This window comes from Pygoscelis adeliae, unplaced genomic scaffold (assembly GCF_000699105.1).
Source record: "Pygoscelis adeliae isolate BGI_AS28 unplaced genomic scaffold, ASM69910v1 Scaffold232, whole genome shotgun sequence".
Taxonomy (NCBI): Eukaryota; Metazoa; Chordata; class Aves; order Sphenisciformes; family Spheniscidae; genus Pygoscelis; species Pygoscelis adeliae.
Window position 1 is genome coordinate 3,551,617 of NW_008824473.1, and position 13,705 is coordinate 3,565,321.

The 13,705-nt window shown below is 38.3% G+C and overlaps 1 protein-coding gene across 2 annotated transcripts in view; it reads right to left on the reverse strand.

The window, feature by feature from the left end:
• NUDT4 (nudix (nucleoside diphosphate linked moiety X)-type motif 4) overlaps positions 1–9,580 on the reverse strand; it is a 16,317-nt gene extending 6,737 nt beyond the window's left edge. For both annotated transcript variants that reach the window (XM_009321321.1, XM_009321320.1), the window contains exons 1-2: positions 9,474–9,580; positions 1,466–1,510 (exon numbers count right to left, since the gene is read on the reverse strand). In XM_009321321.1, coding sequence (XP_009319596.1) covers positions 1,466–1,510; positions 9,474–9,527 — 99 coding nt within the window. In that variant the 5' untranslated portion in view covers positions 9,528–9,580. The remainder of the gene's footprint in view (positions 1–1,465; positions 1,511–9,473) is intronic.
• Positions 9,581–13,705: the final 4,125 nt, after the last annotated feature.

Sequence of the window (13,705 nt, forward strand, 5' to 3'; positions counted from 1 at the left end):
AATTGTTGTGCTTTACTAGGAAATAAAAATACTCCAGGACAGTTCTTTGTCAAGATCACTATTAAATGGAGCAAATACATCTATATTATGTATCCTTTCTGGCTGTAGTTCTAGAATACGAGGAGTCGGCAGCAATATAATTTCCATCTTCTCTTGGTCCCATCCTCAGGTCGCAACGTGTGGCCCCCTCAATGGTACTAACAACTGTTTGTGGGGCCGTGTTGTGAAACTGAAGTAGGGCCTTGATTTCAGTTAGAAGTAACTTAGAAAAGTGCCACTCAACACAGGTTTTTATCTCCTCTGGTCTAGATGGTGGTAGATGGCTTCAGAAGAACATACAGCTGAATTACCAAAGAATCATCATCCCTTGCAGCCTCTGTTTTAAGGCAACGTGATGATAAGTATCCTGTCTTTTTTTTTGGTCTGAGCTGGGAAATACAGAATACTTCTGTAGACTAACCAGCAGAGTTAAAACACAGACAAGTTTTTAATGTGTAGGACCATCCACGTGTACTCATAAACCCAAAACAAATCAGAAAAAGGGCGAGTGCTACTAACTACAAACGGGAACTTCTCTAATTTTGTCATGGTTTCCATACTTCACAATGGGAATACCTCTGGCACTTACATCAAGGATTCATATGTGACTGGGTAATATTTCACATAGGAAATTCCCATCGGGAATACACTGCCTCTGAAAGTTGGGTTTTATAATTGAACTGTGAAGATTCGTACCTAACTACTAGACTAAGGGACTTCCACTCTCACCCGTCACACAGCACAGCATCAATAACGCTGGATGTATTATGATCTGAAGACTCACACCTACATTTCTACAGTCTATTCCTGTCTAGAACCTGAGCAGAAATGGGCAACGCCAACACTAAAAGAGAGTTATATCTAGCATGCGTCCTTGTGCTGTCAGTAGTTCAGAGTCTGATGTTTACACTACGAAATATAAGTTTTGAGCTACGTAGTATTGCCAAGGGTTAGATTTATCTGTTATCCAAAGCCTTAGCTTTTTTAATGAATCAAAGCCATAATGAGATACTTCATATATAGACCTATCAATTTAGGTGTGTCAAAGTTGACAAGTTACTTCAAGCAAAATCTTATCAGAGAGGAAAAGTCAAAATAGTGCCCCAAAAAAGGCATCTGTGATATTTCAGAAATCCTAGATCTACAACGTTGGTTTCACTTTTTTTTTTTTTTTACTTCTAGATGTTGTCCAAGTACTAATTTAATCTTTCCAGGAAAGTTCCAAGTACTTTGAAATCTTCCTATTCAAATCTTCACAACATCATGTAACAACTAAAGCAAATCACCTGTCTAATGTAGCATTTCGAGTAGCACTGCAAAATTATAGGCAGGTAATACTTAAGAACTTAAGTCTGATGTTGTAGTTTATCAACTCTCACAAACCCCCCCCCCACGTTGTTTTTGAAAGGTAAAAAAAATAGCTCACCTCAAATATCCCAAGCAGTCTGCCTAGCTTTCCCTTTACTCCGGCCTACAAAACAAACAGGAAAAAGTGTTAACATGTGCTTTTTAATTTAAAAAACTAAAATACCAGTACCAGCCTCCTACACCAGCATACTCCTCCTTATTAGGGTTATTTAAGCAAGTGTTTTAACATAAGTTTTAATTAGACAGTGCCGCATTGCTTCTGGAGTTTCTAGTTTTAGAGTACTTAAGAGTATCAGAGCACAAAAGCTTGTCCTAATGAGTGGATCAAAGAATGCATAAATCTTTCAAGTGTTCCATCCAGACCAAAATACTGTTTTACTCACCATGTTCTTTGTGTACTGTATTTTATTAAAGAGATAAATGACATCCAATACTGAAATAATCCAGGGAAGTAGATGGGAAAAGAGATAATTTAAAGTAGTATAATAATAAATCTAGAGAAGGAATCATTAAAACTCCATTGCTGATTTACACAGAAACTTAAGTCCAAGTTTTCAAAATACACTAACAAATTAAACTGTAGGTTACTGGGTGGATCTTGCAGCATAATGACTTCATGTACGCTAGTTTTCATAGAAAGGTGTAACTTTTGGCATGTAAACTTAAAACCAAATTTACATCCCCAATTCTCTACAGTTTTGAATTCTTTTTCTAGTTAGTAACATTACAAAAGGCTTTAAATTCAGAGTTTTACTCCAACTTTTTAAAACAACCTCTATGTGTATCAGCCTGTGCTTAGTAATTTTTATCAATACAGTTAAGGTGGTCATTATATTCTACTAAGACTCTGGGGTTTGTTTTTCCAAAAGTAATATATAATGCCTCTTGCAACAGAAGTAGTTTATGATCATCCATTTATTCTAAACAAATCTCAGTCCATACGCCTGAGACATAAAAGCATATGTAGTCTACTGGTAGACAAAGCCATATTTAGATTTTTTTTTTTTGTCTTGTTGTATAACCGATATTTAAAATAGGGCTTCTTAGTGCTAAGATGACATTTTCTAGCCTTCAGTCTTTGTTTCCAGCTTTAACCAAAGAAAGTTACTGATGTCTTATGTCTTTCTATAAAGGACCATATGGATCTTAATTACATTTTAATGAGTAACTGACAGACAACTGGGCAGGCTTTAGCAGTAAGTCTAATCAAGATCTTAGAAGTGAATGTTTTGTGCGTCTTTTAAAGAAAGCAGATGGCTGGTGTTATTTATTAAGCAATTTTGATGAAGGAAGTCTGATCGCAGCCTATGCGACTCAACAAGCCTTTTGCTTATCTAGAGCAAGAGCTAGACCTAAAGTTAATGCAAAGCTACATACAATATGCTTCTGGTTGTCTGCTGTGATGACAGAGATACCTGTTAGAGCTCATGAGGCTGAAATACATAACTGGACCTGCTGGATAAGTGATTAGGCAGCACATTAATTATGAAAGTGACAGACCCTTATTTTGGTCTGAAAGGGTCAGCTACGCCACAACAGGCCCTAAAGACTGCTTGTGCTTTACACTGGGTAATGAAAAGCATTTATTAGCCTAAAGGAACACACACTGAAGAAACGTTTAAGTTTTACTGATCAGTCCTAATTTCCTCAACATTACAGCATCTTTTAAAAAAGAGAAGCAGAACCTAAAAGGCTACAAACTTAGGCTTCTGTCCCCGGTTTTTGCCCTTCTTCTCATGCAACACTACCTAGGAATCACTATATCCTTTAAGATTTCTACTTTGTGGCAAACCGAACAACTAAAAAAAGCAATTTCCCATCATCCCATTCCATCAAAAGTTAACAACATGAATCTGTGGGATTAGTCTTTTTTTAATACTTCAGGTGTCCAAGTGTACAGTTTTAGCTGCACAAGTTTTGTAGTTTCTTCATTTCTTCCCTAAAGTTGCAGCAAAGAACAAGATTGTTTAATATCTTTAAATACAGGGCTTAACAGCGTGACAGAGAGCCCAGTACAGACTCTGCAGGTTTCAGACATTAAGAAAAGCTTTTCCAAGGACCAAGAACTGCTCTAAAGGGGACTACACTCCAGAGGGAGGAAAAAAATTACCCCCCCTCATGCCAAACACGAACAACTGCCCCTCCAACCCCAACCAACACCCCCCCCAAACCAAAAAACTTCCAAGATTTTGTAACTCTCTAAGAAGTCCTAGCCAAGGCCTTATTTACATTACAAAGATTTCTTAAAGGCAGGTGTATGGCAACAGGACTGCTGAAGGACAAAGAAACTCACCACCAATAGATGCAGGAAGGCTTCTCTGAACTGCTAAGTGGGAGCCTGACAATTAACTGATATCCAACACACGGCACAAACACCACGACCAGGTAAGTTTACCAATACTGAATAGCTTTCATAGAGAATTTTTTTCAACTTAGTACCCCATAGTCACAATGAGAATCTATCATCAATGTTACTCAAAGTGGAATTTACTTAACAGCTCCCCGATTCTCTCTCCAAGCAAATCAGTGGTTTAAACAAATACTCTTAGCTGAGTAATTCTGAATGAAACAATTAGAAGCGCTCCATTACATTAAGTGTAAAAATTCCCCAAAGCTTATAATGAAGCTTTTGTGCAACCAGATGTTGCTATGTAAATGTGATTACTGTCACTGATATCTAGTTACTCTCTAGGCAAAGATACGTGCTTCCAAAATGTAGCATCATTCTTGCAGACAGTAGTGTCTTTTGAAAACCTCTATACCCAAAAGTATAAAAAGGTGGTAATTAGAGTCTCATGATTTGTCTCTGAAAGTAATATATCCAACTGAATCATCTTCATAGTTTAAGAAGTACCATCAACTTGACAGCGATTTTTTTTAACTGCTTTTGCTAACAGAAGTATTTCCTCCAAGTTCTTATCTTAATGTAGTTCCTTCAAAATGTGTCAAAATTAAGTGCTAGAGGACCAAGAAATACTTCAGCTTTTTCCCCAGAAAGTCAAATAAAGTTCCCACTTTCCCAGTTGTAAGCTTCTAATCCAATACACTGGTTAAATTTTAGACTTTGAACCATTTTGTCTCTAATAAAAATATCTTTCTTCCTATGGCCTTTATGTACCCATGGCTGTTAAAATATGGTTCTTCAAGTAAACAGAATCCTATAGCCTACCATAAGCGTGTAAGACAGTCTAAACTTTGGGAGAAAAGCCTGAAAAAACCAGCATTTCTTTTGACAGACAAACTGTTGAATTCAGTGCTAAACCTCCCGGAACAATTCCCTAAGGAAGTCTATGAGTACTATGTAGATAAGGTCTCAAATCTGAATTTATGCATATATTTTAGTATTAGTCTAAATCCAACCACAAGAGGGAAAACTGTCCACTTCATCCCAGAATCTTTCTGGCCTGGAAGTCATTCACTGTTGGCAGCTCTAGACGTCCTGCAGTCTCAGATATGCCGTCAGACTTGCCTTTTGCTTCCTGCAGATGGAGCAAGAGCCATGCTGCAGTTTAATTTTTAGGCTAACAGTCTACCAGGGCAGAAAGTTGCTTAAAATCTGAAAAATTTAAGAGTTATTTTTAACTGTGGAATCTGTTGGGTAGTACTTTAATGGCTACACTCCTGAAGGCACAGTGCAAGACTATTCCTGCCCTTTCTTGGGGGCAGGAATATACTCTTATAAAACCCAAAGTCTTCCCCTGTATCTGCCACAATCTTTCAGCTGAAAGGGTGTTTTATTTATTTATTTTTTAAAGCATCTACCTAGTCCTAGTCTGTAACATCCAATCATTTTTAAATATTAGACGCTCACTGGAGCAGATTCCTCTATTTCCTGCGAGAGGTCAGGAAATACTGCCTTTTTCACTGTTGCAGCAGATCAACCTTCAGGATCAGCCACTTCTTCTCAGAGGCTATATTCACACAGGTCTGGGAGGAATTGCATATTTTTTGGTAGACGTTTCAGTATACTACTAAGTACAAACAAAGCAAGAGTCTCAGGTTTTGGTGAGACAGAGGAAAAAAAGGGAGTGGGAGGGTGCTCCTTCCATTTAAGAGACTGGACATCATCAGCTTGCCACCCTTATTATTTGTATCATATTTCTCTTTGAACACCGCACGTGCAAACAACTCTTACTCCCATCTTTCACGCTATCCAATTAAAGACTAAGCTCCAAATTCATTAACAGAGTAGCTCCTTGTTTAGATGAGGTTTAATACCTTTCTGGGATTGCTTTATATTGTAACTTCATTTTGGTGTTCTACTTTCAAGTTTGTAAAAACTTATTGTACCTAAGGAACTTGACAGGTTATCTTAATTACTGTAACCTGTGAAATGGCAGACAAACTTAAATGAAATTCATACTAAACTTTTAGTAGAGGTAAAAATCCAAATCACTAACAGGAACAGAACTTAAGGATAAAAAAAAAATCCAGAGTCATGCACACAGGCAGACTATGGAACAATTGCAGCGCATACAGATTTGACTACAAAGATCTTTGCTTCGGTTTTAAAACAAAGATTTTAAATACGCTACTGTTGGTGGGAAAGTGAAGGATATTTAGAGCCAGTGGAATACCGTATTGTGAGCTATTAGCACTCCTACCATTAAGAAATGCCATTATAATTCCCACTATCAATTTCTCCATTTTAATAAATTATCGGAAACTGATGCTTAGTTTGTGCATGACCCAATACTGAAGAAACACAGTTCAAACCAGTGCCACAGTGTGCCTCCTTTGAAGTTTATTCATTCACAAAACTCTTAACAGTTCACTTCACTGTACTGTAACCAGCTTGCCAGGTGACATTGACCTTAGTGTAAAAATAGAAAGGACATCCATCTCTAGAAAGGTTAGCATGAATTTCCATGGCTCAAGTCAAAACCCTGAATACCACTCTGGCTTTTCTTCAAAAGTGGCACTTTGCAGGCAAATCGTGAAAAACTTATTGTACCTAACTTATAGGTTAGGTATAACTTTGCAAATCGTGGCAGCACACAAGATTCAGCCTGTAGCTTAAGAATGTTTTACTTTAAGGCACGAGCTTTTAACGCTAATCAGCTACACAACCCCAGAAACTCTGAAGCTGTAGAACAAGTGTCACCAAATGATTTTTGCTTATTTAAGCCCCATGCCTTTGAAAAATCTTTATGCATTTGCAAGCACAGCTCAGAGCTGAACATGGCTGGCAGTTTGTGTCTTACTTGAGAACGTCATTAAAAAAAAAGCATAGCCACTGTAGTAAAAGTGAATAAAAATTGGTTTAACTTCTGAGCAAAATGCCCCTGTGAGCACCACTCGAGCTTTATATTTGCTGGGTTCTCTTCTTTACCTTTAGAAATGGTTTCTCTCGTGGTGTATAAACACTGACAATGTCAGCATTTTTCGAGTCATTTACAACATGCAGCTTTTCTATCAGGAAGCCTCTTGCTGAAATTTTCATGAAAACATGTATATTCTAAGCAGCTACAGAACAGCTTAACATACAATACACTGAAAGGTAATCAAAGCATTTGCCTAAACCACATGTTTACATGTAGCTGGTTTTAAGATTCACTTTGTGTGATAGCACTTGAACAAAACATGATCAAAAGAGTGCTCTGTGTGTGAGTGAAGGAGGCTGACCTCTGTCTTCAGGATTCAAAACAGCCTAGGGTTGCTGAGTACTGCAATTCTTGACCAAAACCACCATGATGTATGGGAAAGTCTTTTACTTTGCCCTGAGGAAGAAATGAGGGCAAGAACAAAACTGAGCTATGGAAGGATGGCTTCACATCATAACAGCAGGTACTCCTATTTTTCACTTTCTGATTTGCTCTTCTTTTTTTTTTTTTTTGGCCTGCTGATGTGAAAGCATATCTGAAGGGAGAAAGATCATTCAGAAGTAACTAAATTTTGGTATCTGTATGAAACAGAGAAGTTCACAGCGTCTGGGCAGTGTGCGCACTCTGACTGGGCTTTTACATTAACAGAGAAATTTGTACTAAGTTTATACTATATGATGTATCATCCAGTAATATTCTATACCCGTTCCTTAGCTATCCCAGCTTAACCTTCTCCAACACTCATGGCCCATGCACTGCACCACTGCAGAAATTTGCAAGCAGAGCTCCAGCAAAGCCAGGACTTGGAAGTGTTCCTCAGCATATTCTCAGGGCAGAACCATGTGTAGTAGAAAACTAGTTATCAGCCCCCAGGTCACAACCCTCGCTGCTATACTACTTTGCTATGAAGTCAGCCTGAGAGCTTTGTCTGTAGCAGCGCTGCACTCCCTGCAAGCTGAAAAGATAGACCACTCGGGGAGCTTTCAATAGTTGGTCAAACCCCCACAGCAACTTTGATGACATACTAACTGCAGACAGGTCCCTTCAAGATGATCCATTCTTCACCACCAAAGACAAAAACCAAACATATGACTACAGTTCAGTCAGCTCTAGTTTGACATGGAGATGAGATTTTAGTATTCCTCATCTTGGACTGTGCCTTCGGTCAGATCAGCAATTAAAACTACCGGTGTTCACAAGAACACTGAGCCAGTGGTCCTGTGCTTTTTAATCCCACCCATCAACTCATGGCAGTGAAGGTGCCAGGACTTTCCCCAGAGGTGCTACTACTGCGTAGAAGCCTAAATCTTTGCTGACTCATTCCTAGAATCCTAAATCTTTGCTCCTTTCAAATGGACTGCCTTGTGGCTGCCTCCTTTACTTTTACAAATACACAAGAACTTATCTGAGCAGGTCTTGCGCAGCTTGAAATTGGCTCCCCCAGCAAAACTGGAGGCAGACAGAAAGTCTGGAATAACTTTCTATCAGTGAGGCTTACTTATGCTTGAACCTTGCTGCATGAAGGCTGCCAAGAGCACTGAATACTCAACTAGCCTGCTCCCCATGTAAGAGGGGAGGAGGGTCACTGAATCACAGTTCACAGAAGATCTCATTTTGACTCCAAACAGCAGGCAGCATTTGGTGCAAGTTGCATCTACATCAAGTTCCCAAGCCTCTACAACCCAGCAGAACTAGTCTTAAGGGTAAGCAAGCTAAAACACTGGATAGCACAGCTAATTAAAAAATCATTATACATACTAATTAGCAACAATATTAGTGTGTTTTGTGAACAGTAATAGTCAAACTGGGATGAGAAAACTGTTTAAGACTAGCAGCAATCCTGTAGTTCACTCACTTGCCAGGATGCATCCACTTTCTGCAAAACCTTATACCTTCTATTTAAGAAGTATGATATAAAGAATTAAGAGCTGATCTGTGGTCACTTACGCATTGCATAATTTCTAGCTAAATCAAGTGACACTGAATTTTCTTGAAGTTTATTTGGCTTACAGTTCTGGCTGTTAGATATTCAAGTAACATTTAACATTTTTAACAGTTTGCCTGGGAAAAATAAATAGCAAGTTAAAAACCAGAATTTTGAATCTGAAATTTAAGTACCATTCTAGAGTGGGAAACTGCATTAATTCGTCAAGACTTAAAGCTCTGTTTTGCCTAGGGACAGGGGCAGAGATAGAAAGGCAGACTATACCTATGGTGCTTTCTTTATAGACACACAGCCTTAAATGTACTTAACAAAGCCTTTTTATTGTTGAATTCTCAACTGCTCAGATACATCAGTTTCTAATCTGTTTGGTTTGGAATCTCCTCAAAGGTCTGTTTATTTCTCTTACGTAGCTACATGTTAATGGTTAGTTCACCTTCAGTCTGTGCTAGAAGAGCTGCGAGTCAAACGTTTTCTGCTCAAACGCAGAAATGCTACACTACTATAATATGTCACTTGGCATGAAGGCACAGTTCCGCTTCCAGTGTGTATAAAGGCAGACAGAAATCTAGCTACGACATGAAAGCGTGCTGGGAACTAATGAACTAGTTCATTAGTTCACCTCACCACACTACACCCCAATTCTAACACACAGAACTGCAGTTCTTTGAATTTCACAACCATGGAAGTTTCAGTCAAATCCTGGATAAAGGAGGCAGAGTTCCCTCTTTCTTCTTGAGTCCCATCTGAAGATAGGAGCAGCAGAAAGAAGCTGGATTTTTCTGTTTTGTTTTTGTTACCTCTTCATACACCTCTCTGACGGCTGCTCCCCCTGGCTCTTCTTCTGGTTCCATTCCTCCACCCGGTACAATCCACTGATCTGGGTATCGGCTACTGCTTACCAACAGCACCTATAAATAATTGCAAATGACTGTTAAATATAGCTCACAAGTCAGGAATCTTGGTACTATCTATTTTTTCAGCAATGCACTTATTCACCTAGCCAGATGGATTATAGGCTTCAGAAATGAAACTAATAGGCAACCGGGAGTTGTAAGAATTAAAAAAATAAAAGTGAAATTATTAACATCCAGTCTTTTTAATACAACTAAGTCAAGACAATGTCATTGTAATCTCCTTGCACAAACACTTTCATCAGGTGCTTAGACACAATGTGAAAAATACACAATACAATATGCACAAGAATGAAGATGTACAACAAAAATCTAGTAACGATATTCCCCAATACTGAGTAAGTCTTGGGGTCACATAGACGGTAAAGTGTGAAAATTAAGACATTTTCATCACACAGAAGTTAAACTAATTCTTCTAGAATGTCATCCTTTGGCTAAAAAACTGGACTTCCAAAAATATTTCTCATTTTTAGTCTTAGACAAGCTTCTTCTAAGGTAGTGAAGTGTTATGTTAACATGGCATGCTTACAGTATTGCATAGCTAAATTATAAGGAGAGTGCTTCATTGGCCCTTGTCCAATTTGTTTCTTCTAACATTTCTGTAAGAGGAAAAACTGCAACACATTGAATTTTGAATTATTTCTAAATTTAATAACAATTTTTTTCCAAGACACTTTAATTTCACTTAATTTTACTCTGTAACCTGGTCATATCATTGATATATACCAATTTAAAACCTGCTGTCTATAGAACCTGTCCTTCATAATATTCAGAGCTGAGAAGATTTTAGCCACCTGTCCAACAAACTAGGATGCCTCATATTTGGAGTAATTTGCAGTAGAAGTCGATGAAAATAAGACCTTGATTCAGGACCACATGGTTTAACTTGCATTTGAGACATGTCCTGATTAGTAAGACACAGTCAATCATCTGTGTAGTAACACGCTTCGTATTTTAGGCAATACTTACATAAGCCCTACCCTGAAGTCAAAGGACAACTGTGGGGAGCAAAGGGACAGGGTCAGTGCCTGAATCTTTAAAAGCAATTAAAAGAACCTCAGTCTAAAGGTTAAAGTAGTGACTGGTGCCAGATGACTGAAGTGACAGTCCAGTCCTCACAAACTACCTTTATGGTCTTTAAACTCATCTGTTGGATTAAGTAGGAAAACAATTCCCTGATGAGGGCAACAGGGAAATGCTTATCACTTATATTACGTCCCTTTGGCACTCATGGAAATATGGTGTAGGTTCACCTACAGGAACTGGGGAGTGTAATTAAGATGACTGCACACCTTTGTGAATGCAACAATGAGTGTGCATACTGAGGTGCACCTAGAAAAGCCTTGTGTGACTGATATTTTCTTGTTGTAATGTTTGGTTTTTTTGCAGTCAAGATTTGTCCTACTCTGAAAGATTCTCCACTGTACTGATTTCCCCCAAATTTTTCCTACGCTAAATAAGGAACACAGCAGAGTCCTCATTTAGTACAGAATCATTCTTAGCATCTGATATAAATGTTCACATTTTCAGTCAACTCAAATATTTTATTTAGCTACCTAAAACCCTAGAAATAGTCAGCAAAGGCAACAAGATTAGACACAAATGCGTCTCAACTTGATCTTTACAACCACAGGTTTTCATTTCCTAGGATCCTTTGATATTAACAAAAGTTTCCCAGAGGGTACACAGCTCTACTAAATGTAGTTTTAGAAAAAGTTTTTGAACACGTAGGTGGAGCATCTATATCACTAAAAAGAACCACCATGTCAGCAATGCTTAAAGAGCAGTTGTAAAAATCAAGTTATGAATTCACTTGTGGGATCCCAGACATAAGCATTACACATTATTTTCTGCTGATGAAACTAGCACTCACTGCAGTCATGTGGAAGCTAGCAACAATGATGAACAAAAGGATGATTATATCACATTAAATCATTCCCAGCTTGGTAGAATGGTTTTAATCAGCGTTCATTGTTTAGCTAAGGCTAAACATAAAATTCTTAATTACTACTAAGGGATAAATCAGGTTGCTGGTTCTAGCAGTGTAGCATAAAGCCAGGAATTTTTTATGCCTTTATATGTAGTAGTTGACTACTGCTAACCTGATCAATAGTCTATTGAGCAGGCTTTGTATATTTATTAGCTTTAAATTACCCTTTTAAATAGCAGAAACAAATACCTCTAGCAAGTAATCAACATTAAAATACATCAACTCTGGTGGATAGGCTTTATGGCTATACATACAATGAACTCCCAAGTGTTACAGCCTGGGAGAGTTAATTTTGGCAACTATCCAAGTCTCCACTAACCCTGGAACTGAAGCATTTTCTCAAGCATCTTTCCCTCTATGCTTTATTCTCCTGTGATCCCACTGCTTTACAGTCTGAATCCAAGGGACCACACTAAGGTATATCCCTGAGACCTTCAGATGCACAATTTTTTCCACCCAGTAACATTAACATTTGAAGCCACTAGGGCATGAAGCATCCATCCTGCGGTATGCTAGCAAAAACGTACTCAGTGGTAATCAATTTCTACAAAAGCTGAGAGCTAGCCATTACAAGGTTGTGTGGTAAGGCTGAAAAGCACTCCACGCAGATTCTTTCAGTTATGGTAGCAAGCAATCTTGCACTCACTTGCACGTTTTTGGTTTTGGTGTGTTGTTTTTTATTCCATGTAGCGGATGTAGTTTTCAGGTGTTGCCATATGTAAGTGGCCAGAAGACACATCCCACAGTACCTGAATGACTAGGCTGTAAATATAAAGATCGCTTAAAAATGAAGACACCAAAAAGCTGTGCTTGGTTGACAATGCACTCACATGCCAAGAGAGCTGCAAAATCAGCAGCAAAAAGCCAGCAATTCATCTTCCCTTAATGTAAGATAAGCAAACCAGGAGAATAGAGATCTAGGTTGCCTGGACATCCAGTCTTTTCTGAGGAGGTTCTTGTTCACACAGATTACAGTAGCCTACTGAAAAACAAGATGGCAGAATCTCACACACCTACATTTTTTTCTGGCCTATGCACACAAAATTTTACATCATAACCTCATTAAGCTCAAAAGAAAACAACGGAAGTACTTCCTATGCAGAGAAATCTGTATCCCATATCTCTGAATACAGAGAAAGGAATGAGATTTCTTGTGTTGTACTACTTGCTAGTAAGCATGGCCTTTCCCACATCTCTGAAAAAGCCTTACTGTTGATGACTCTCGTTCAAAAGATTTCCAAACTACAGAGTAATGGCATCAAATCTGCTTGCCTAGTTTTGCTGTTAAGTTTATCTTAGTCGGAAGACTACAGTAAAGCTATTATTTTCCATAATACTGCCAAGTGAGGAAGTAAAGCTGCAAAATTCAACTAAGAGGAGAAGAAGAAAAATTCTTCCACTAAGTCTTACTAGCCATGTTTTTACCTTGTTTTCAAGTCCAGGAATAGCAGTGACGTTTGAGCGCAGTGAGGAAGAGAAACCGCTAGCCAGCCTACTTGTAATAAGCACCTATCGATATGCTTAACCAAGATATGGTTAACCAAAAACCCAAAGGTAATTACAGAGTATGTGGCATCATGGGACTTGCTCACTATAAATGCTAAGCCTGCAGACAAACAACTGAAAAATTCTAGAGACAGATGCCAAAGTTTTGGCCTGTTTAGTGTTCTCAAGTCAAAAGAAACTTGTGAAACTGTTAGCAGCCATATATTCCAGAAGACTAAAATAGCAACAGCTCAGAGTAATATAAATTACAACCAAAAGCTATTCCTCCTTATATTTTTTTTTTCGTATCAAGCACTCAAAGAGGTAGAAAATGACTTAAGGTTATACAAAATATCATTGCTTTCTATCTTCCTTAACTGTAGGGCATTATAGCTTACAAAAATAACTATTAAAAATCAGCTTACATTAAAAAAAAAAGCAAGGTGTGCTGGTTTTGGCTGGGATAGAGTTAATTTTTTTCACAGTAGCTAGTACAGGGCTACTTTTTGGATTTGTGCTGAAAGCAGTGTTGATAACACAGGGATGTTTTAGTCACTGCTGAGCAGCGCTCACACAGAGTCAAGGCCTTTTCTGCTTCTCACACCACCCCACCAGCGAGTAGGCTGGGGGTGCACAAGAAGTT